Source organism: Nesoenas mayeri (assembly GCF_963082525.1).
Source record: "Nesoenas mayeri genome assembly, chromosome: 3".
Lineage (NCBI taxonomy): Eukaryota > Metazoa > Chordata > Aves > Columbiformes > Columbidae > Nesoenas > Nesoenas mayeri.
In genome coordinates this window covers 51,089,019-51,115,552 of record NC_137544.1, presented here as the reverse complement: position 1 = coordinate 51,115,552, position 26,534 = coordinate 51,089,019, and the positions used below count along the sequence as shown (strand labels likewise).

Below are 26,534 nucleotides of genomic sequence, written 5' to 3'. Positions count from 1 at the left end.
GGAGAAAGTCATGCATCTGGAATCTTATCTCCAGCCTCATCTGACAACCACAATTAGTTGCCTCTACAAAAGTGGTATTCAGATCACAAAACTGCCTCTGCCACTTAGGAGTGAAGCTGTCTGGGGCATGAGCTTAGATCTCTCGCTGACTAGACGGACGCAATTTTGAGTACTCAAGCACCTACAAAACTCAAATCAAAATGCGTTGTGCCTAACAAGGCAGGAGATTTTAAAGGGTAGCACGGAGGGTGTTGGTCTCTTCTCCCAAGTAGCAAGTGATAGGACAAGAGGAAACGGCCTCAAGTTGCACCAGGGTAGGTTCAGATTGGATATTAGGAAAAAATTCTTCACAAAAAGGGTTGTCAGGCATTGGAACAGGCTGCCCAGGGAAGTGGTTGAGTCACCATCCCTGGATGCATTTAACAGGTATATAGATGAGGTTCTTAGGGACATGGTTTAGTCCTAGAGGTAGGTTATGGTTGGATTTTATGATCCTGAGGGTCTCTTCCTACCAGAATGATTCTATGATTCTATCAGTTTACTGCTATTGAAACATGAGGGGTCATATGCCACTGGCATCCAAGATTCCTTGCATGAGGGCACTAAGACAAGCTAGAAGTCTGTATAACCATGAAAATCCTTAGTACCTGCCTAACCACAATATCTAGGAGGAATCAAAGGGCAGGGAAAAACAAACAGAAACAAAATTAAACTTTTTTTTTTTTTAAAAGGCTATTTTTTATATTTTGGTTACTTTGAGAGATGAAGGCGAAGAGTGATCACTTATGCAGATATGCAGAGCTTCAAAACTCTAATCCTCTCACCTTATTTACATGCTGTAATGATTAACCTGTTTCCAAAACTATCTTACAATTCGCTTTCACCAAGGAATGCACCCCAAAAGATGCATTGGTATTCCTAACCATATTTATAGTCCTCTACAGATTATTCTGATATATGTAGAAGGACACAAGATCAATAGACCAACCAGCTCCAATACACAGAGAATAAAGAAAGCACTTCTAAGTCCTCATATTGAAGGACAATAACTAAAATTCAGAGCAAACATTCAGTACTAGACAAAAGAAAACAAATGCCAGACCTTGGGAAAACAGAATTAAAAACAAACCAAACCAAACAACTTTAACTACTCTGCTGCCTTTTTTTTTTAATACATACTTCAAAAGTAAAACACATTATTCTTCAAAAAGAGACAGGAACATTGCAATACTCATCTCTAAAAGGTGCAAACTTCATGAATGACTGGGATGAAGAAGAGAAGAAATTCCAGCGGGAAGAGATGGCAAGCCTAAAGCTAGTATACTTAAGAATTTAAACTTTGCCAAATCACTGGTTTCTTACTTTTTGGAACTATTTGGCAAGAGGTTCTCAAGGGAAGGCAAATATCAGTGAAAAGAGAGAACACAGAGATAAAAAGTGATCATGCTTTTAATTATACAATTATAAAGGACACATAGGAAAGACTTGTATTCTTGTGTGTGGGGTTTTTTTTTTCCTTTTGAAGATTTATTTTTAATTTGTAATATTTAGTTTCAATACACAGCACTTCCAACATCACTTTTAGTAGATTAAACAGCTTTTAATAATAATCTTAAATGTCATTAGTAGTAACAACAATAAAATGTAAAGACTGAAAGTAGTTTTAGTTGAAACAAAAAACTGTTGCCCTCAGTTGTAAAAGCATAAGAGAAGAACTTAACCATTACAACAATTACCTGATGTTATAATGCATTTTGCTTCATCTTTTGTGGGAAGGGGGAGGTTTCCTCAGGATTAGCTTTTCAGACAATTAAAACTTTGCTACATTATCACCGTTCCAACTCCAATTTCTTACACCTCAGACTTTTGCTTTTTCAGAAAGATTAGTTTAAAACTGTGTGTCCATTTTTTAATAAAAATATTAGGGGAAAAAAGCCTATCTACCCTAGCTCTGTACAGCCATCTTGTAAAGCAGCTTTAAGCCCTTCATTCTTTCCATAGGTTTATAATTTGTCACATATTGGTGTAATATGCAAAATATCCATTCAGCCACTGCCATGAAATTCAATACAATAATTACAAAATTTGGAATGCATTTACACAATGAGGACTTATTAGAGTTTGGCAGCTAAATGCTCCCAAGAGCCTACCTGTACACTGAGCCCCTGAGACCTCACATCCAGCTGCTTGCTGGACCACCCCCTAAAAGCAACAGACTGTGTTTCTTCTGGAAGAAGCAGTAGCAGAGTATAACCACTTCTGCTTTGTCCTCCAAGCACAAGAACAGACACTTGAGATGCTTCTCATGTGCCTTCCAGGCATGTGGCATAAATGCAGAAGTGCTGCAGTGTAGGGGTATAGGGAGCTGGGAGAGTTTTGATGGGCCATAAGCTTGACTGCAGAAACTCAGAACTAGATTGTTAGATTCTGCTTATAAATTAAATTTTTGTTACATAAAGATTTGGGCCATACATATCCTTTAAAAAAAAACAGAGGCCTGATCCACATTTGTATAAACCAGTATAGACCCCACTGCCAAAAAAAGGAATATTTTATTTCACAGGCCACTGTGCAGTCATCTTCAATATAACTAGATGCTATTAGACCTTGGCGATAAGTTTTTTGTTGAGATTTGGACAGCTCTACAGTATATCTGAGGGCAAAAAAATGTTTCATTTCAGTAGACGTTTTAGTTGTAGGCTATAATGTAACTCCAAACACAAAATGTAGCCTTCTTAACAATAACTTTTTTGCAGTTGTATGCATGTAAGTATTCAAAATAACTGCCCACAGCTATTAGACATAAAAAAGCCTTGTAGATGCATCTGAGGTGTCACACTGGCCCTATAGGTATCCCAGGAATGAGGGACTCCAAGGGCAGGAGAGAAGCTTCTCCCAGGGCTTTGAACAAACAGCCCAAGTCAATTTTCCATCAGAACAGGCAGATGGTTGTGCTGCCTGCACTATCTTTCAGGAGAAAGACAGTTTAAAAACACTGAAATGTTAACTTGCTCTCTACTCTTGAAGTTGCAGAAGTCAATTTTGAACCAAAATAGATACTCTGATCCTTTACTTCTACAATTGCTTTTTGACTTTTCACTCTCAAAAGACCAAGATTCTGAGTTCCCATGAGCCCATTTAGCCTTAACTGACAGATTCATAGATAATATCACTGTGACAGCTTCTCTAGAAACTGCAGACTGTTTTCTTAGAGAATATGAATATTTACAGTGAGGCCTTTCTCTCTGATTCTAGAAGATGATCCAGCAGAAGTTTAAATATTTCAAAGCAGATCAAGAAATAACATGACAAAATCATGTCCATTACCCCCATTAAATTTGTAAATAGATGTTCCTTTATCAATGCAAAAGTTTGTCTTATCTTTAGCTAGTGTTTTTGATTCACGGAAACTGGAAAAGGTATTAGAACCATCCTTCGCTATTATAAAGTAGTTTTTAAATGTTGTCCAGAGATTATTCCACATATCAAAGAAATTCCACTCACGCTCCTTCCAGCACTGTTTCCCAGCAGTGTTGACACTCCCTGCACAACTAGCCTAAATATATTTTCCCTTAAAGTACCTGCAAACTATTGGTACACAAACAAAAAAACCTGTTCTAAATGGGATGAGTGTCTCAGGGACACAGTACTGCACGAAGGCCTTGGAAAGAGGAGTCTGCCAGAAGCTCAGGCCAGTTCACATAAACATCCTGCGGTCATCAGCACAGCCCAAGGTGGAATCCAGCTCTGAAACCCAAAACAATTTATGTACACAGGACATACCAGAAAAGATCTGGATTTAGACAGGTATAAAAAGCAACCAGGAGAAAAATATGGTACTAATGTTAATTTTACTTTTACGTACTAATACGTAAGTAAGCAAATACATCCCACTATAGGTTACACAGGAAGTCTATTTTCTGAAACAATAAGCTCTCTCTGAATGACCCAATATGTTCTTGGTGACCTAACGTTTCAATGGACAAACAGTGTTATGTTTAGGTTCTGAACATCTTTAAATGTTCTCCTTTTTTTCAGCTTTATACATAAATATTTCAAGCTGGTAAATGAAAGTTTCAATCCAAAAACCAGACTGCAAATCTCACTCCTTTAACTTCTACTCAATTTTCAGATGGATCTTCTGTATATAGGTATTCTTCCTGATTCTACTGCATCTACTTCTAATACAGAAGTCTATTTCTCAGCCAAAAAATGTGAAGTACCTTTAAAACAAACACGCTAGCATGCAGAATGACACCACAAATATAAAGAGAATTTTGACTTGTTTCTAATGCAGAACTGGATAACCAGATACTGATAAGCCATGCAATGGCAATAAGGCAATGTTGAACAGACTCTACCAGACTTAATGATAATGATGTCATGAAACCAGCATGAATGAAACACTTCAAGCAAGTAACAGCATTCATTTTAGCCCTAGCTTCCCAGATTCCACACTTGTTTTTGTTGCAAAATAATTTAGAGTAACATGGCAAACAGTCTCAGAACTTCCAGGGTACAAATACATCTTTCCTTTTTACATGTTAAAAAGCCCTCCAAGTCATCATATGATTTTTTTTTTTCCCCTCTGCATACAAATAGTGATACTAGCTTTCAAACTAGGATCTACAGCTTGCGGGTGGCCAAATCCTTGCACCATTTGAACGGTCTGGAATATGTGCCAGGGCAGACAGCCACTTGTTTAAGTTACATTCCTCAATTTCTGTCTGAGGTGAAATCACAGACAAGTCCAAGACACTTGGAGTAGATATTCACTACAGATCTTGATCAAGTCTCATTCCCTTATATTTCAATGATATAGATATATTCCCCAGCCAGCCAAAAAACATTCAAAAAAATTACCATTTTAAAGCTCTAATTAGAAACACAGAAGTGATGGGAATTTAGACAGACTTCCTTTGCCAAAGGTTTTTCTGAAGTTGACTTTCAAGTCCTGTAAAGACCTACTAAATCCATTTAGTAGCAAGAATAAAATGAAATAAAACTATAGCAGTTTTATATTCAAACTACAACGAAAAACCTCAGTCAAAACAGTATAATACATAGTAAAATGAACATACCCACAAGTATGCCTAAGATGCAAACACACAGTAGACAATCACAAACTACTCATTGATGATGATTGCTCCTTCTTACAACAGCTTGGAGCACAGCGCCAGCTGACCACAATGCATTTACTCTGCCTTTCCCTCTGGTTTTGTAGCAGCTCAGCACAGGTTGCAGCCAGGCTGCTAAATAGAGTAAAACTGCTTCAGCTTTTCAGCACTAAGGTCCAAGAGCCTGCACACAGCCAGACAGGATGGGTTCAAGCCCAGGTTAAGGCACCGACATGTAAGTTTAATTTCCAGCTCAGCTGTACTCAAACACCATTATTTTTTTCTCTTGAATTTCCATATTACATGGGCTTACAATCACCTAATACGGTGAACTGATCACAGTTCTTCCCCATTTCATGAAAGTTTGATCAGAAAATAGTCAACAATGGCTAAGTAAAAGTGGAGCACCAGGAGCAGCAGTGTCCTCCCTCCTCTTCTTTTGTTACTAAAGAAACCCATAGGTTCTACACAATTTCTCAAGGAAGACGTTGCATGAGACAACCATAAAACTCAGACTCCACATCACGATCCAGCCTATGTGGCACAGATAACTGACTCCCTCCATATCCCCTTTTCTATCATATCTGACTCTCTTGCTCGCCCCCATTTCAAGGTCCTAACTTTTTATCCTGGTTATTGCAGATTTGTAGAAAACTTCTTCCACTCCAGACCTGTAGCAATATCGACATCTCAGAAAATCAAAAAAAGTGGTGACGATTATGCAGTCAAAGGTACAGTCAATTTACTGTCAATGTCCAGAAAGGTTTGATCTCTTCAGTGGAACCTACACAGCTAAATCCAAAAGCAGCACACTCAAAACTTCAAGCAATTTCTGCTTGCAAAGTTCTGTATGCATCAGAAATACATCAGACTCCTAGCTGTTAACTCTGTGGAGATCCTTGCTTACATCTCACTGTCAATGGGTGCAGAAATCATCTAATGTCACCTCCAGCAAGAGTAGAATTTTCAGTTTTATTTTTCTGACATTTACCACAGCAGCAGCAGGGTCAGTAGTATCACTACGGGAAACAAGCTGGCAGTTTGGTCAGGTTGATTGTCATGAGATTAGTAGTGCTGATCCTTCCCTCCTATCTGGATAATTTTTTGTTCCTGTAGTTTGGAATGTATTTACCTTCTCCACATATGAACCACTCCTATGTAACTATCTTTCAATCCTCAAATCTTTGAATGTGAGAGCCTACTGGTTACAGTACTTTAAAAATTCTTCATATCAATATGATTTTTCCCCTATGAAATGCAGAAGACATTGACATAGTGTCACCTATAAAACTTTGCAGCCCTGATGCATTTTCTATAATAATAAAAGCAGTCACTTCATTAGGACTTTATTACAAGCAGGTAATTATGACTCTCCTTTATGACAGTATAATGCTTATAAAAATCCAGTCTCAGCTTAGTGAAACTAGTAGTAATCATCAGGAACAATTAGGCTCCATAGATTCAAGTTTATTTTGCATAAGGGAGAGAGAGTATAGAAAGTTTATATGCACTCATCAACAGAACTTTCCTAAGTTTCCATTTAAATAAATGAAAAGGAATCAGCAATACTTAAAATGCCAGACTTATAAAAGTCAAACAAATCCCTTATTTTTAAAGTGAACTCAGACAACTTTTATTTGTTCTGGCTGTACAAGTTTGGATTTCCCCTACCACCACCACCTTTGGCACCTGTTTTTAAACATGAAAGTTTAAAAACAACTCTGTGCCAATTGTCCAAACCACAGCAGGTAGTAAGGCCAATGAACGAGACTATTCAGCAGGCTGACTACCTGCTCCAGTGGGTACGCTTGAGACAGCAGTTGTTACACCTATTTTTCACCAACTAATTGGAGGATTCTTCTAATTAAGTAACACTTGAGGAACCACTTGAACTTTTTCACCCTTGGGAAAGTAGAGTGGTTCCCACCCTTCTCTTACAATGGTTTCTACTTTATTCACTGTGGTCCAGAGGAGTCTGAAAGAAACCTTGAGTCCAGCAGGCACAGAGGTAGAACAAGACGTTAAATACACTAATATAAGAGAAAAATAGAGCATGAATTATAGAAAACATAAAAATATCCCTGCTTCATTTCAAGAAAATGACTATCTAGCATTTTTATATGAAGGCTCTTTCTGCTGTTACTACCAGGTTTTTAAACCAGAACCTCAGGAACTTACTAAAAATAGAAAGACTACTTGCAGTAATCTTTAAAGACCAATTATATATTTTGGGTGCTTAAAATCATTTAACACATCCTGTGAAATGATCTGGACCCACAGAAAACAAGCCTCCCTCCTTCCATTACTCCCAGGAAAGTTTGATTGCATTTTAGTCCAAATAATTTTCTTTCTTACTCAGCTTACAGAAAAGCTTCATAAAGCATTGTACTGACACAACTGAGAGTGCAGTCAAGATCAGGCAGAAGGCTGAAAATGAGCAATTTGAGGCAAAAGGAACTGGAAACCTCTTCACCTGGTTACATTTAAGCAGCTCCAGAAACAGTTTTGTGGAACCCTCTCCTAAATATCTCAAGTCAAATTTTTTCAAGTCAAATTTGCTTAGGCTCTTTAGTGGTCAGGCCATATGATTTTTGTTTTATTTTTTTCCTAAATTGTGCCCAAAGTTACCTGGACATTTCTGTTCTCTTCCATCATAAAGACACAAGTCCTGCCATCACCTCCATGCTTAATTTTTTAAGCAAATGTAGTGAAAAAACCAAACTTTAAAGATATAAACATTTACACTACTTACTCAGAAATGCATTTGTGAGAAGAAGAATGAATATCAATATATGAAAACAGCTTTGTGTTTTCAATATCTTGAAAACTGCTCTGTTTTCATTTAGAGCCACACAACTGATATAAGTTTCAAATTAATGCATTCATTTGATCAATATTTCTTTTTATTTTCAGAGGCAGGGAAAGAAGGGAAAAAAAAAAATGAGAAAGGAATGAGTTCAGGCCAGCAGCATACCCAAGGTACTGGAAAACATCTTTCCTAACACCAGTACTTATGTTTGGTATGTTTTGCTCTAGTACCATAAATTCTCTAAGATGGGTGAAGATTATCTTATCTTTATAAAAGCATAATGAAATGGGGTCACAAACAACATAGTATTATTGATGAATGCTTTTTAACAATAACATCTGAAGGAATGTATAATCAGACATTCACATCAGCCTCAAAGCTTTCTCTATAAATGATGCAGAACACATCTTTTCCTGATGTTTCGGCATGGTTATTCAGCACCTCTGCAAGTTAACTTAGTCAGAATACAACTGTAAATATTTAACTGGGTGTCATCTATTTAAATATACCACTATACTAAATAGAACTCTTGTGATCAACAGTTACCTGAGCTGAACAGAACAAACTGGCCAGCAGTCAGTCAGTTTTGCAGTGCCAGAATAAATACAGACCATCTTTCCATTACTACTTGAAAGTAGGACATTTATTCAACCACAATTACAAGTGTTAGAAGTACAAGGGCTCTAAATCTATAAAAAGACTAATACGGGACTGTAGGAGTAACACAGTTTGTTTGTAGAGAGAATTGTTTATTGTATCACGAAGTATGAATATGAATGGGACTGCAAAGCGCCGCAGATTACCTCAATAAGCATCTATTAATTTCAGAAGATGACATACATTCTGAAACTCAAAAGAAATCTTATTTATTTTGCAATTGGCAAGGTAAACATTTTCTTCGTTAAGATGTTTTGCAGTCCTATGCAGCCCAAGTGGCTAGTGTTGGAAGAGAAAATACCCTCCATGTATATACAATGTAACAATAACTACAAAACAAAGAAACAACAATGAAAACAAAACAAAAGCCCTCAGGTTTCCACAGCTATTGAACTTATACATTTTCCTGCTTCCTATTTCTTTGGATACATTTGACTGTGAGCAGTAAGAAGCTGAAAAACCCGTGTTAGTTTTCCCCATTGAGGTACAGTGGAACACTTTGTTCCCCTGCGCTCCCATTGAGAGCTCACCCAGCTGCTATCACAGGAGCGTGCAAACACTCCTCAGCATTGTGTGACGGAAAAGGAGAGAGGATGGTTTTAAACCATGGAGATGAGATGATTTAGGAGTTTCCAGAGTGTCATAAAGTGCACCACAAACTAGGAAACCCAATTCTTTAATTTCATAGCAGGCTTTCAAACTCACACTTAGAAACTCCTAAGTGCCTTTCTCGAAGAACTTAATATTGGAAACCGGAGAATTTCTTCACCAGAGATGGTGCTACAAGCTGTTAAAGTATCCTTTAATAGAAGAAAACAGACTAGGGTAGAGCCTTCAAAGTTTGCTTCAGGCAGGTAACAAAATTGGAACCGACAACATCAGGAAGCACCAGTCACAGATACTGAAGCAGAAGTGGCAAAATAATTGCGTCCTCTTAACAGTGTTGAGATTTTATGTCGTCAACAAGAAGTTACTCCAAATTTTTCAGACTTCTTTTTAAACTACAGGAAAAATCTCCCATCAACAGATTCTTGCCTCTTCACAGCTGAGATTACCCAGCCAAACAAAAGGAGTAAACAACCCCTTGAGGTTCCTTGGCTATTATATTTTAATATAAGTAATAACTACAAAAAAAAGAGAGTCAGGATTAAGACTAAAAGCTAATTATTAAAAATAACACAAGTTGAGTTAAAGCTGTGAATTATTACTTTCAGATAACTCACAGTTCTTTGAAACTACGCACATGGTTTATGCTCAGATGGTGCACAAAGCAAGATCACGTACTCTAAATGAAAACAATAAATCTAAGCATATTTACACTGAAAATCCTCAGCACTGGGAACATATTTAGCCAATTCCCAACTACTGCAAGGGCTTAGCCCAGCCTTTCCCTGAGTTTTGCTTCTCCTTTTTCCTTTTTTGGGGGTCAGGGGAGTAAGAGTGGGGATGGGGTATATGACAGGGAAGTTGCCGGTTTTATTAATATTTATGCTGAATTAAGGTGTTCCACACTTCTTCCTCATAGCAGTTGCTTATTGTGGGACTAATTCAAATCACTTTGTGAGTAACTTTCAGAATTGTGGTGAAAATCAGTTCCCATTTCCCAAATCACAGTGTCATTTCCATGTTATTTATGCATGTGTTTTCACTGACTCTGTGGGAGTAGGAAACTGCAGCAATAGGGGGTTTTGGAAAGCATGTGTGAGTGCCTGCTTTCTAACAACATTCAACAACAAACTGAACATGCAGTCAGCAAATACGACAAAACACTGTAGACCGCCACGAATGGCATTAAAGACACTGATTCCAGTACCTACTTCATATGGTCCAGAGAAACTGTAATTTAGAGTGTTTTCATTGCAGTTAAACTTAGGACTTAAGCTATTACACTGCCATGGAGAGAAGCAGCCAGCACATAACTAAAAAGTAAGTTCTGGAGTGGTGCAATGGATCAAATGTTATTCCTGATTATTATAGTAATGGGACAGGGGGAGCAGGAGGGAATGAAGACACCTTCATTCGTAAACAAAACCGACCTTCTAAATGCATAACTATAAAACAAAAGTATCTAAATGTTTCTGTTTCGAAAAGAGGTGAGCAAATAACCTCTTGTTTAAAAGGTGCTGTTACTGTAAATAGGTATACACAGGTATGTGTGCTGCATGTATTTTTACACATGCAAATATATACCGAAGCCTACCTTTCATATGCATATCCACAGCAACAAGGAAAACATACAAAAGCAGTGAATTCCAATTCTACCTCAATTTCCCATACCCACAAAAAACAAAACCTCAAACCAAAGAAGCAGCATAAGACAGCACAATAGGGTGGAGCTTGGGTCAAACACAGGGACAAGGGGTTTGCCTGTATATACGTTTTGACCCCACAATCATCCCTATTTACACAGAAACACACAGAGATTATTCACCTTCCTGCTCAGAAGAAGCCAAGGAGGAAGTGAGGCTGCTGGGCAAATATCAGTGTACATTATTGGTGCTTTTGTACCAGGAGTGTGCCTGCTTTGGGGGTATTTATGAATTAGGTTAGAAATTAGCATGAAACTGTGTGTGCATAAAACTGTTGCCTGCTGTTCTTAACCAAATATTGTCAAATTAGCAACAACCACACTTCCCACTAAGGGCTGTATATTTAAATGTTTTAAAATCAAAAGCTATTTTTGGATTTATGTGAACCAAAAAAAGGAGCTGGAGTTGTATTGCTTCAAGAAGGAAATAAATTCTATGCCCATACATTTCTGCCTCTGTCAAAAGTGGATCACTGGATTCTCATTTGAATTTATAGAAAATAATTTTTAAATTAAGTACCTTGAAAAGTTACACAAACAACTTGAGGACAAAGCTTCCTTCTTAAAAAGATTAAAAAGAACTGAATGAACACAGCAGGAGTAGAAATGTCATCTCAGACATGCAAACATTCTCTGAAAGCTTGTGACCAGATCGGACATGCAAGCTTAATGGGGAAAGCAGGCTTCATACTGAAGACCTCCACAAGTGGAAAGGCTTTATTTACAAAAAATGGAACATAGTGTTGTTCAGAGGATGGCTAGGAAGAAGAATAGAAGAAAAGAACTGGTCGACAATCTATTAAATAAATGATTGCAGCAGTCTTTAAATCACAACATTAATATAGCCCTCTAGTAAGCAAAGTTATTAGCACAATTCTAAGCAGAACAGACTTGATGGTCCATTGGTCTCCTTCAGTACAGTAACTTGTGTTCTAGGATATTTGCCATAATACATAAAAGCCAAAAAAGTTGTTACTTGAAGAGTGTGGAATTAAACAAAGACACAAAGCAGGTAAAATTCAGCCCACGTTAACCTGTCATTCCACAGGATAGCCACACAGTTCAGGGCCACCAGCTCAGTCTTTTGGCTGGAACTGTAACAGGTGTCCCTTCTGTACCTACCATGCATGAGAACTCACAGTAACACAGGTTATTTATTAGTATTCCTCTAATATAACATGCTAGCACCCTTGCCTGATTACAGTATTTCTACAATTGGTACTAGGATATGGGTGCATACATGTTCTTCTGCACAGATATTGCTTGTACCTCATCAGAAGGCTCCCCAAACAGCTTCTGCAAATGGCATAAGTTAACTTGAAAAATAAATACATTCACACAGAACTTGTAGCACACACTCAGCTTCCTTTAGTAACACAAACATCATTCGTCTTTGTTTTTCCACTAATTTTTAGTGCAAAGGAAACAAAGAATTTCAGACACATCCAAAAATCTAACTCCTACAAGACTGAGTACCATGTAACAATGTGAAAGAGGTCTGCAATTGGCAAAAGAGTTTTAATACACAGTTAATTTATAGGTAGGTAATTTTGCTAAGAATGTTTGATAAAAGCAAAGTGCACTAAATATTTAGTTCAACAGATTCATCCTAAATTAGAAAGGTTTGTTTCTTCTCTCTTATTTTGCGCTTCAGAGCCACAGATAATTCAAGATTGAAAATCTCTGCCTATTTAGTACTGAACACTAATGAAAATGATGCTGAAACACACACACAAAAAAAGTCACTGTGTGGATACAGTATATTAAGCAAGATTACTTTAACAGACTTTAACACCTAAAACTGGTTTATAATCTGAAGAGATAAGCTGCAAAGTTCGATCTACCAACAGTAAAACAGCAGTAGTTTAAATTCACTAAACAAACTGTTTTCTAGGAAAAAAAACATGCATCTAGTAAAAGTACAGCAATAGGTGCATTTGACTGAACAAACCTTAAAAAAAGTCAATTGCTGAATGCAGAAAAGCTCAGAAAAGCTCTACCAGCTCCAAATATCTGTCTGCATAATACTTGCAAATTTAAGGAGCATGGATTTCAATACATTTGTTACAACTAGACACAATTATGTTCTCATTGTGTAAGGCAAGCTTGCATTTCCAGAGTTCATAATACAGAAACATCACTTGCAGATTACATCATATATGTAGTACTGTACCTCCAGCATCAAAACACAAGTCTAGAAATACACTGTGAAGATAAACTCCTAAAACAATAACTGCTTAAAAGTAATCTTCAGGTTCTCATACAACTCCCTTATTAACATCTTAATTGACTGTAAGTTCTTCATTCATATCCCAATAACAATTACAAGTCATCTCTACAGACTTTAGTGGGGTTACTCCTGAAGGTAACAGCTCAAAGTGCAAAATGTGTAGTTCTTTCCTTGAAACAATTACAGAGAAATCCAAATGAAGAACTTAGAATTACTAACCTTACAAGTTCATGATATTTTCCCAATGCTACCTTTCTCAGTTCTAAAAACCGAGCGGCTGTAAAATTTTAGAAAATACTAACTACAAGCAATATAATTTCATCAACAATAAGAAATCCTAGGGAAGAAGAAAAAAAACAAAAAACCCGCAACAGGATCTAGGATGACTACCCAAAATAGCTTCCCCCACCCCTAAGAAACACACATATACACACAGATAATTACTGCTTACTAATTTTGGGGGAGGAGCTTATGCACAGCAGTCACCCACCTAGGGAGAAAATCGTATAAATACTCAAGGGTGACACTTGAAATCATCAGCTTCTGCTCACTCACCAGTGGCAGAAGAACTCCTCACTAGAGGAGGATTCACTGCTCTACTACTCTGCATTGGAGCTCCACAACGCTTCTGGTATGTTACAATTTCATTCTCTTTGGTTTTGAAGGTAACTTCTACAGGATGCATGTTTTCTGGTTGGGAAGGGAAGGGAAGGGGGGTAATACTTAAAAGCAGTGACAGCATCCTCACTGCCACTGGGGCAATTTGAAAGGCTACAGAAAAAAGCCTGATTTCATGCAAGGCAGCATGAGATTTTTGCCACTGATGCTGAAGGAGCCAGGACTTTGTTCTTCATTTGCTACAGCATTAGAAAGAGGCAATAAGGTTGTGGTAGAGTGTTTATGTCTTTCCACTGAAATCTTCATTTCAGGAGTTTTGATACATGCAACTCATGAACTTGCTTTTGGAGCGCTAGTGTAAACAGGAAAATAATCACTGTTTCTGAAGACAGTGGTTTTAAATAGGAAAATAATAACTTTAAGTGGATGCCAGCCTAAGAGTGAGACTATTGCCTCGAAGCTATCTGTATCAGACCTCTATCATTCAAACTGACAGTATTAATGGTTTCCTTTTTCGTAGAGGATTTTTCACAACTAGTGAAAGCAGGAGGAAGTCAACACAAAATAATGTTAAATGCCAATACTTTTGGAAAACACATTTATTCATGCACAAGAAACAGAACTGAACAACTTTTTTTATAACAAACTTTTTCTCTCCTTTCTAACACAGAACGGATTGGGAAACATGCATTTACAAATATCCTTACTGCTGCTGTTTTGTCTGAACATTGTCCATGGTAGTGATGGATATTTTTCTGAGAGATACCAGAAACAATCCAGCATCAAGGGGCCACCTTTTCTACCATTCAATGTAAAGAGTCAAGGTAAGTTTACTATTTTTTGATAATAAACTAACACAATTATTCCTAATGGGTCAACACATGAGCAAAAGCTTTTTGTTTATACTAGTGGTATTCAACTTTCACTAACAGTTTAGGTTTATTTTTTTTTTTTTTTGTTTTTTGGAGTTTTTTTTATACACAATAATCACTAAAAGCATATAGATCACAGCTACAGATCTGATCTTCAGTAGTGGGAATAACACAACATGATTGTGTACATAATTATGGACAAGATGCTAATTATCCTCAAATTTATTTATTGAATACTGGGATTACTAACAACAGACCTGTCATCTACAATATTCAGAAAGAACTTCTACATATTCTGTCATGTTATCTCTACTCAAAACAGAACTTAGGTGTGAATTTAAGTATATACCTGATGCATATGGCCAAATATGTACCTGTTGAAGTTTAGAAATGAAAAATAGATTGATATATAATCATGAAAGTATGACCTAGCCCTCTACATAGTTTTTTTTTTCATGCATGATTTAAGCCTATACTTTCATTATCAGACTAATTTCATAGTAATATAACAATTCTAGCTCTATTATCAAAAGTTCTCATTTCAGAAATCACTCTTACTGTATAGGTAGATTGTATAGGCACTATATAATTGCAATGCTAAACATTGTGACATCTTATTTCTGGGTATCACCTCTGTTCTTTTAAGTCAAATGTGTGGCTATACTTAGTGTTTGAAACTGTGAGTTGTTCTATTTTTCCACAGTTAGGCCAAAGCTCTTTTTAAAAAAATCTTGAAGTCAAAACTTCTCAACTTCCTAGGTGTTGGTTTTATTTATGAATTGTCTCTAAAAGGCTTACCAGTAGTCTCTATTCAAAATTATCATGACTACAGTTAAGAGAATTGAATCTTCCTCATAAACATCACCTTCCCTCCCCACCTCCCTGAAAAATATTATTTTCTTTCAGACATCAACAAGCTATTCAGAATAGCTTTCTGTTTTGCTATATCCCATCTACTTTTAGCTGTAATAATCAAACTTGGGCAGAAATGAGGACACCAAGTAAGGGATGCAGAAAACAGGATTTGCAGCTTCTCTTCACCAGAGAAGGAACATTTTAGGCTACATCTGCATTAGAAAATAGGGTAGCATAACAGAAGTAGATTTGGAGAGCAGAATAGTTGCTGGTCAGGATGCAGCATCCACATTACCTTCATTTAAGAGGTTTCACTTCAGAATAGCCCTAAACTGATCCTATGGACTGGATGCCCATGATAAGCACACATTGAGTCCCAAGATGCACCCTCATTTCACCCCAACCAGCTCCAGCCCACATGCTCCATGAACATTCTGCAGTAAGAGCCAAGTGATAGCAGCATGGCTGGGAAACTCGCCCCCAAAACTGTTCTTCTGGGCTGTACCAAAGTATTGCCACAGTTTCATCCCTTGCTTTCAGCACAAGAGCTTTCTGGAACACTACCAGCACTCTCAGATTGAATTTAGGTACATGTACACAAACAGCTACTCTGTGGACCTACTAACTAGAAATTCCACTGGGTTAGAGTTGCATTTCCTTCCTCTCCCCTCATTAACTTCTCATGGTGTTTTCCCTTGACTTTATTCAGAATCATATTACTTTTTTTAAGGAAGGAGAAGGGTAGACAGAAAACATGGTGAAAAGGGAAATTAATTATTCTGATCTAAGGTTTCATTTCATACATTAACACAGAATCTAATTTGCATGAATCTTCACATTCAGAATGAAAATGGATTAACATGTGAGATGTGCAAAATGCTGTCTATCTATGAAGGATAATAAAGACTATACTAGACATTCAAAGCAGGAAAAACATACAGTTTTACAGATGTGGGAGTCCAGTCATCCAAAATTGCATGACAAATCTTAATTTGGGGAATAAGCATGAAAATGGAGGACTGGAAAACCACTGCTGTTCTTCTAGTCTGGAAAATAAGCATCCTATAGAGGGTTTTTAAAAGAGTTTAAAGAGGGCAGGCTGTTAGAGAATATCATTTCTTGTCTGAGATGATCATGGAAGAATAAAACAGGAGACTACAGAACCAAATTCATCTAATTGTATTGTCTCGTGAGTTCTTCCACATGCAGGTAGCTCAAGTAGCATATGGCAGGTTTTATTATCCTAGCTTACTTTTCCTACTTGGCCACCAAACATTGAAGCAGCCTGGAATTAAAATTTCAGTTTAGGCCCAAACTTGTGACTCAGGACAACATGTAATAGATCATACAATTTCTGTTGGCAATTAAACCCTATTAAAGCTTCATTTGATTTGGTGAATTTTTTTAAGAATCTTGTTCTTGACAGCTCTCCAGTCAGAATATACTTTCATTTTCTCTGTGTATTTAGTGTCATCCATTTTTCAATATACCAGGACATAATTTTCAAACCAGTAGCTCTTTGGCCTGAAATCTTTGAAAAGTCCTAGTTGAAAATAATAATTGAATCAAGTCTGACTGCTCAGCAATGCTTAAGGAAGCCATTATTGCAGGTTATGCTAAAGTCTTCATAATTAATTCAATATATAAATAGGATTTTACTGCACTCAGAGAATACAAACCAATTTTGCATCAGGATATCTGCCAAGACATATAAAAGAATAGCCAGCAACTACCTGAATTTTCTTGATAAAAGTCCTACTTCATTAATGTGTTCAACTGTCCTTTCCTCAGAGGACTTACCATTGTATTTAGACAGTACAATTACCAGACACTTTAATCTAAAAGCAGTAAAACTTTTAAACAATATAGCTCCTCACAGAAAATCTGTATAATAGTATGAACACTGACAAAGCCTTTAGTATCTTATTTAAAAACCAGCACCCACCACTTTGTGAACCTAGGACTGATATGAAGATGCATCTAAAACATGGTGAAAAGCGAGAAGCACTCTGAAGCTGAAGTCTGATGCAGTTGACATAAAAACCTATTTGTATTTTTCTCCTAATGCTATACAACTGAAACAGCATTAGCTCAGGAACCTGTCCAGGTATTTGTATTGAGGCTTTGATCTGACCTATCTGTATTCTCTGGTGTAAATATATAGTTTTTGAAGTTCTATCCATAAATAGAACCTATGAAATAAATTCTGAGTCCGCCAGTTCAGTAAACTGTTTCCTCTGATGGCAGCTCTATTATCTGTGGTGAATAGAAAATGTGTAAAGAACGTTTACACATCGCGCCTGCTGCAGGGGATATGTTAATTCTGACAGGCTTAAGCCTTTCCCAAATTAATTTTTCATATGACATAGTTCTTAAAATATGCCATATCTTATGTCTCTTATATAAGAAAACCAACTTACAATTGCACCATACTGAATCTACAAGTTTGGTAGTAAGAAATCCAACAATACCATTAAAATACTAAAGACTGCACCAGACTTGTCACAGGTACTCACAGATTTCACAGCCTCCTTTGCAGCTAAGAAGGATGTGTATTTTCAGTTTGTCAATAAATCAGAGACATTGCTTTCTTTCTACGTGTAGGATTTTAAAACGATCTTCCTTTTCATTGCTTTAAAGAGGATAAGATAGGAAGTGTAAGGCGATACACATCTGTGGTGATTTTACACATCAGCAAAAAATTAAATGCACTCTTTATACTTGGTAGATAAAAACAATTTCTCTGACAGCAGAGGAAGAAGGCAATCTTGCAGATCCAGTATCAAACAACAATATAATGTATTTCGTATGCACATCTCTATTTCTTAAAATACAACATGTACAAGAGTAGTTTTCTTCCTTCATCTCATTTTCAGTTCACAAAGCCTAGCCACAGATTGAAAAAAGAAACTTATTATGTAAGAGACAGCAGAATAGTCATTACATATATGTACATAAAAACACACGGCTCTTTTTGTAAGAGACTGAAATGCAAATTTTAACTGATCAATCTTTTTTAGATAACCATAAAACAGAATATGTTGACATTATAAAAAGCAGAATCCAGGCTATTCCTATATGCCAGTTTTTCTTCTTAAAATTACTTCTTAAATTAACATTCATCATAGGTATGCTATTTCATTCTATAATGCTGCCAGATGCTACAAACTACTGAAGTAGTTTCACAATATCCACGTTAATCTTATCTGCAATCTCCTAGAAATCAGCATCCCAATTCCAATATGAAGCTGCAAGCTCCCCAAAGTGCACAAAAAAATAAGCAGTGAACTCGCTTGTTTATTCCTCTGTGTGTGACATTTGGTTAAGTGGCTCCACCTGCTGTTTTGATAACTAAGAAAATGAAGCATTACATTAAAAAAAAAAAAAAAAAGCCGTAATTCTGACTGCAGTAAGAGGAATTATCAGTTGTGATCTTGCCACCACTGTGTGAAATTTTTATGACAAACAAAAATCTTTAAGACAGTATTTGAAAATGTAACATTCATGTGTTTACCAAAAAAGTCAGATCCATGGCCCACTTTTGGAAACGGAAGAGAAAAGACCAAAAATCTCATTACTTAAATGCAGCACCAAGTAATTTCAGAAAAGAAGCTACACTTGCACAGGAAGCTTTCTCTGGTTTTGTTCATCAAGATGCAAGTCTGATTACATACTCTATCAGTTGCCTGTTTTTTTGTTAATAGTTTGCATCTAATTGCACAGCATGTTTTAAACTCTCTGATGACCCTATACATATTGAAGCCAAAAAAATTTCTAGAGGCCTTGTAGCTCACAACACAACTCTAACACATTTGCACTGGTTACTTATTCATATATTAGTTCTGAGACACTTTTGCTTTGAACATCAGGTTCTCAGTGACCAAATACAGCATTAGAAACTTGACTTCTGTGAGGTTCAACTTAAGTTAACCCTTCATGCAATTCACCGCCATGCTACAAGCCTGCAATTCTGTTATAGCTGCCCTGGTTGACCTGTTTTCCTTTCTCTCACAGGTGTGCAGATAAGGGGTGAACAAGGACCCCCTGGTCCCCCAGGCCCCGCTGGACCAAGAGGACAACCAGGTCCCGCAGGAAAACCAGGGTTTGGAACTCCTGGTCCCCAAGGCCCCCCTGGTCCCCCAGGACCACCTGGATTCTCTGCAGTTGGAAAACCAGGCTTGCCAGGTCTACCAGGAAAGCCAGGAGAGAGAGGATTAAATGGTGAGAAAGGAGAAGCTGGACCTATTGGGCTCCCAGGTGCAAGAGGGCCACAAGGACCCCCCGGCATTCCCGGCCCCGCAGGGCTGACTGTTCCTGGCAAGCCAGGACCACAAGGCCCTCCAGGAGCTCAAGGGCCGAGGGGCCCCCCAGGCGAGAAGGGAGAGCCAGGTATCCCCGGTATAAATGGACAAAAGGGAGAAAATGGGTTCGGCGTTCCAGGCCGCCCAGGTGGCAGGGGTCTGCCAGGCCCGCAGGGGCCCCGTGGCCTCCCCGGTCCTGCTGGTGTGGGGAAGCCTGGTGAAAATGGTCTTCCAGGTCAGCCAGGTCTGAAAGGTGACAGGGGTTTACCTGGAGCACCCGGAGCAGCTGGTATCCCAGGTCCCCAGGGTCCCCCCGGAGAACCCGGAGAAGCCATCGTTGGCAAGCCTGGGCCAATGGGACCCCCAGGAGCAGCAGGCATCCCTGGAGCCAAGGGACACCCTGGACCTGCAGGCTTGCCTGGATCCCCAGGTCTTCCAGGATTCGGAAAGCCAGGATTGCCAGGGATGAAGGGACACAGAGGGCCTGAAGGTCCTCCTGGCGCTCCAGGAAACAAAGGAGACCAAGGCCCAGCTGGCGTGCCAGGAGAACCAGGACCTGCCGGGCCACCAGGAAACACGGGCCCCCAAGGACCCAAAGGCTTGCCCGGTGAGAACGGCCTACCTGGACCCAAAGGAGACATGGGCCCTGCAGGCCTCCCAGGAATCCCAGGAGCCAAGGGTGAACGAGGTCTACCGGGATTAGAGGGAAAACCAGGATACCCAGGCGAGCAGGGTCTTGCTGGTCCTAAGGGACACCCAGGTTTCCCGGGTCCAAAAGGCGACACTGGCCATGCTGGGCTACCTGGCTTGCCTGGTCCAGTGGGTCCACAAGGAGCTAAAGGAGTGCCAGGGATCAACGGTGAGCCGGGCCCCAGGGGACCTTCAGGAATACCTGGCACCAGAGGCCCCATCGGCCCCCCTGGCCTGCCAGGAGCCCCTGGCGCAAAAGGTGAGCCAGGAGCACCAGGATTGCCAGGGCCAGCAGGTATTACTACGAAAGGCTTGAGCGGACCCATGGGACCACCTGGACCCCCTGGGCCTAAAGGCAGCAATGGAGAGCCTGGTTTGCCAGGCCCCCCAGGTCCTCCTGGTCCCCCCGGCCAAGCTGTAATCCCACAGATGCCCGACACCTATGTTAAAGCAGGAGGAGTAAACCAAGCTCTTACAGAGATGCCAGTGTCTGCTTTCAGTGTCATCCTCTCAAAAGCCTACCCTGCAGCAACAGTCCCCATAAAATTTGACAAGATCTTGTACAATAGGCAGCAACACTACGACCCCAGAACAGGAATCTTCACCTGCAGGATCCCTGGACTGTACTATTTCTCCTACCATGTACATGCAAAAGGAACAAATGTTTGGGTTGCACTCTACAAAAATGGTTCCCCAATCATGTACACTTATGATGAGTACATGAAAGGATACCTCGACCAGGCTTCTGGCAGTGCTGTCATCGATCTCATGGAGAATGACCAAGTGTGGCTCCAACTGCCCAATTCAGAATCTAATGGTCTCTATTCCTCTGACTACGTTCACTCTTCTTTCTCAGGTTTCCTATTTGCTCATATCTAACAGCATCCCACTTACACTGTCCTGACACTCTCTCCTTCAGACCATTTTAGCTGGGTGCTGATCTGATTCACCAGGCAACTTCCATTTTGAAACAAAAATTGAGGAGGGAGTGAGAAAGTGGAAGATATTGGTTCAAACTTAGTAGAATAATATTGTATTTTAGAGAACTGGCATAAGAAAGTTGTTTCAAATGATGATCAATTGTCTAACTGAATGCAACATTAAAATTTTATGAATTTATATAATGCAGTCTCTCTTTTTTTTTAAATTGAAGAATCAGAATTTCTAACAATCTACTTTCATAATATGTAAAGTAGCCATTCCAGGAATCTAGATCATACTTCACTACACCTGAAAAAACTGAAGGTATCATTCAAAGTAAACAGTCTCAGAGCACAGTCATCACAAAAGCCAGGTAACAGACTTCAGTAATATCGTCTGCTGACAGCTTCATCTTTAAACTATCAAACAGGAAGAAAACATAACTCCAATATAGTAGATAACGTCACATTTTTTAGTTCCACTTTTCTTATTAATGAATAGCTATCTTGGAGAAAGGTAGACTAACGAATTATTAGCTGTTACTGAAGGTCTAAGATTTCCACAATACAAAAAAGCAACCAGGTTTAAAGCCTGGGAAACCACTCAGCTTTCTTTGATACACACATAGTAATCCACAGCAACAAAATAGTTCATTATTTTTTAAGCTCTTAACATTCTGTAAAACTGTAACATTCAGAGTACAATAAAAAACCCCACAACTAACACCAACTCCAAAAGAGCACATCTTCACAACCATGCAGGCACTCACAAAAATCACAACAGCTTTACCACCCCAAACTGGAGACTATTTTTGCATTGTTTTCCCCTGAACAGTTCATGCCTTCAAAACACAACTATCTTGGGACTATATTTTACTTAAATGGTAAATGTATCAGATTATGACAGTAATTAGTCAGTAGACACAAACACTAAAGATTACATTAATCTGTTACAGCACTATGAGAAGTTATTGGTATTAAGTAAACTAGTTTAGTAAAATGAGTGCTTATAAGTTATCAAACCATAATAGTTTGGTAATCTTTCAATGACAGTTACCATTCATGTGCTTTAAAAGTGTCACATCCATCAAAACCTTATAAATCCTTAAACTATTAATTCTAGCTTATTTTTTTAAATAGAAGTTCTTAATCACTGGAACCAAAAGTACATAGGCCTATGAACAAAAAAGTTTATAATAAAATAATACAGTAGGCAGCACCACATTTTCTAAGTAGCAATCCTGTGACATTTTTCTTTTGAGCCAAAATAAAACTCAATAGACTTGAGCCTGAACTGTCTATCCCCACTTGTCTACCCTCCTGACTTAGGCCAAATATTAATTACAGACCTCCTAAGAATTACTTTTTTTTTGGTACTAAAAAACGTTTTCCTATGCAGTCACTTGCATTAGTTCAACAGCACTTTCTAATATTTAAACATAGGGTGTGCTGCTGCCCATCCTGTGATTTCAGTTAACTAGTCTTTGCACAAACTGGGCCTAGACAGTATTCTTAAGAGCATGATTCACTAATCCTTGTTGTTCATCCACTTTAAATCAGGTTTTGTCCTTTAACGTATTTGTTCCTTGAATACTCCTTCAAATAAGTCTACAGCTTAGTATCTCAGTACCATTTTTTGAAGGCCTTTCATAATTGTTCAGACACTGAAAAGCTAGAGATTACACATATTAGCAACCTATCAAAAGCTCTTCCAGAAACCACATCTTTTCTGCATCATGGGCATTAGAGGAAAGAAAATCCAATACAATATTAAAATGAAAACATAAGAGCCTATAATAGTACCAAACTTGTTTCCAAAAGCTTAAAAAAGATTTCCGAGACAAATTTCAGTAGTTCTTGAGTGGTAAAACACATAAAGCACCCAAATAATCCCTTCTGTATTTAGGTATTTAGGTGGAAAGACAGCAGAGAAGTGTAACAAATTTGTTTGATTCTTTGTTGCCATTTTCACAATTAAGATAAATAATGATGTCTTATCACTGAACTACAATCAACATTAGGAAATTCCTGATGTTTTGCAGAATTTTTGAAGGATTCTTTCCTTTTGGCCAGAAAAGCAGTTTTGCTTTTTTTGTTGTTACATTTGACGTTGCCTGTTAAGGATAAAATATCACAGACATCCAGATCTACTATATTCTGCCAAGACTTCAGGGTAATAACATAAACTTGTAATTAAAAACCTCTGTATGTGAGTTGTGTGCATGTTGTGTTAGAGAGAGGCTGGAGTAGTTTAGAAAGTTCCATAATTTCCCTCCGTAAAGTAACACTGCCCATACATCAGCATACCACTTCAGACTACTGATCAATCACATAGACAACAAAAATGTAAGTCACTAAAAAACAGGTTTTAAGTCTACCATTTTCTTTCCCTGATAACTTTCTTCTTTGTGAAAAACAATCAATTACAAATTTCTAAGATGCATCCTTAAAACCTGAGAACAGAACTCACCAATTATTTTTATGGGCAATTTATGAAGCCGCCATATTGGCCATGACCTTTTTATTTCCAAAATGAAATATAATCTTATAAATGTATTGAAGATACTACAAGTATATCATTTTCACTATATAACTACAGATTCTACAGTTTTCCAAAGTGTCAGGGAAATTACAGGGAATGACAATCATACAAGAGAGACAAGATTTTTAAGATGACATTTTAAAACAGTCTGCTTTAAGAAGTTATCATGCAACTTTATCCTACAAAAAGCTATTGATTTTTCTGTCAAAAAGAGAACAGAAAAAAGATCATCACCCAATCTGATTTTTTTTCAAGTAGAATAAAAATATAGTACTCCAAGCCCTCGTTACTCCTCTAAAGATCAAACTTTGTTTCCATAGTATCTTGTGGACCTTTGCCCACATATTTTTACAGCGTAAAATACATCGCCACTTGCTATTTCTTTTAAAATTGCTCTTTACTAATTTATGTAGAATATACCCAAAGTAAAACACAAAGTAATGTTTAACCACTTTAAAGCTGCAAAATATTCCAGTAATAAGTTAAATGTTTATGAAAACGATTTACTCAAGTAATTTAATGCTCAATGTGAGTATCAGTTGCAGAGGCAATTCTTGCAGGCATTACCAGGTAAGAAATTACAATTCTGAAAATACAAATATCTGTGTTCATTGCTATCTGACATCATGTATTTCCGACAGTATTGTTTAATAGATTTTCCTCAATTTTTTTTTAGTTACTCTTCACAAAGGAAGATCTGAATAATACAAGATTGTTTTAGAACTCTCTTAGTCTCCCTCTGCAAGCCTCGGTTCTTTGCTTCTTTACAAGTAGAAGAGTGGGTTAACACCCTTTATTAAACTGATTCAGGACAATCCTATCTGAAAGAGTCATCCAAAAAAAATATTGTACGACAATTATCTAAGGCAATTACCATAGCTAAGACAATGAAAAGCAAAATCTACCAGACACCTGATTATGATCAAAGAAATCATGTGAAAAAGAGAAGGGACACAGAGAAACAAGGGCATACTGACAACAAACCAAAGTGACTTGCAAACACCTATTTCAAAAAATAAATCGGTCAGTCGTTCTGCTCCATCACTGACAATGGCACTACTTAGGCGGCATTTCAATATGGGACCTTTGTGGCTCCTCAACTGACCACTTAATACGTTTGTTTTTGAAATTTTACCTTGACTGACTGTTAACGAGCATTGCTTTTCTCTGAAGGGTTAAACCCTCTACAAGGTACCAAGGGCATGGAGCTATAGCAAGAGGCTGTGGTTTTCAGGCCAGACTCTGGGCTAAGAAAGATGGTGGGGCTTCCTGGCATGTAGACATTGGGCTGCAGCCAGGTTTAAGAGTTTCCTCAAGTTATGTTAAGCTTACAGCTGAGAAAAAAATCCCTAAAAATTTAGGCACAAACTTGTGACAGATCAGTACTGCTACTCTCATTTCACAGAGGCACTTAGTGTAAAAAGAGATACTCTGTGGGAATATCAGCTGCTGAGTGATACAGGAAGAAATTATCTCTGGTTCTTCTGATTCCCTGTTCAGTGCTTTATCTACTGGGCCATGTTATTAAAAGGAAAATAAGACCACTCTGAAACCTTTCAAAGCAAGGCATGACAGAGAATAGCACTTTTTATGTATTAGAATGTTTAAGCAGTATATACAATCTGCATTGTTTCACTTCTGGCTTTACAGAGCTTTATCCAAAATAACTCATGCCTGTCAGTTATTTTCAACACTGTTGTGAGTGTGCCTCTTGAGAATGAGGTGTATTAAATTACATACCAACTCTGATAGAATTAAGTCAAATCACACACGTGTTTCATGCAGTTTCTATAGTGACATGCACAAATAGGTACCTGATAGGTATGTATATCCATAAATGTACACAAGTACACACAAAGAAATACTCATATAAGACGAGCAACTGTTTATATGAGTTCAAAGATCAGACTTAAACTTTTGGTTAAACTATTTCCAAATAACACTTTAAAAAAATCATTCTTTTTTTGCCAAATGCTGCATGATCCACACCTTGTAAAACAAAGGCCTTTCATGATTTGAAAAAAAAAAAACAAAACAAAAATGCTAAAAAATAGTTACAGTTAATTAGGACTTGTTTAATATCAGCAAAAAACAAAGGATATATTTATTTCATGTATGAATTAGTTCCTAGAGGAATTCTTAACTATCAATCACACTTAAGCTCCAATGGAAACATGGTAACAACACCACATAACATTTCAGGAATATCTTGGTGCCTTACAATATGCATCCTGACATCAATTTCTATTTTTGTGTGGAACCTAACACAACTGGGTCAATTCCATTTGAAAGAAACACAGCAAGAAGTACAGCTCTGGTAAACAAAAGGTAAGAAGAGGGACCAAACTACATCTGTACCTAATGAATGTTGCATTAATAGCAGTATTTCTATTGGAAAATACTACCAGCAAAATGATACAGAATTCTGAACTGAGCTGCAGATATACTTTTGGAAAAAAAAAAAAACCTATAGCTACAAATAATTTCAATTAGCTGTGTGCACACACAAGATGGTTAACCTTTATTATCAGCTTACTATTTTATATGCTTAATAGCAATTCAGAAGTATGTGGAAGGAGAATAATTTCTAGCTGAAAAGTATCCAAGATGTTTTC

At 37.8% G+C, this 26,534-nt stretch overlaps 2 protein-coding genes across 2 annotated transcripts in view; one reads left to right on the top strand and one right to left on the bottom strand.

Moving 5' to 3' along the window:
* The window catches only part of LOC308038817 (dermatan-sulfate epimerase-like), a 184,803-nt gene that overhangs the window by 147,078 nt on the left and 11,191 nt on the right, over positions 1-26,534 (bottom strand). The gene's annotated exons all lie outside the window — the stretch shown is intronic.
* COL10A1 (collagen type X alpha 1 chain) lies at positions 14,424-21,336 on the top strand (the record flags this gene model as incomplete). Its single annotated transcript, XM_080341838.1, has 2 exons — positions 14,424-14,563; positions 19,481-21,336. Exons 1-2 carry the CDS (start codon positions 14,425-14,427, stop codon positions 21,334-21,336), a joined length of 1,995 nt encoding a protein of 664 aa, XP_080197964.1. The 5' UTR covers position 14,424.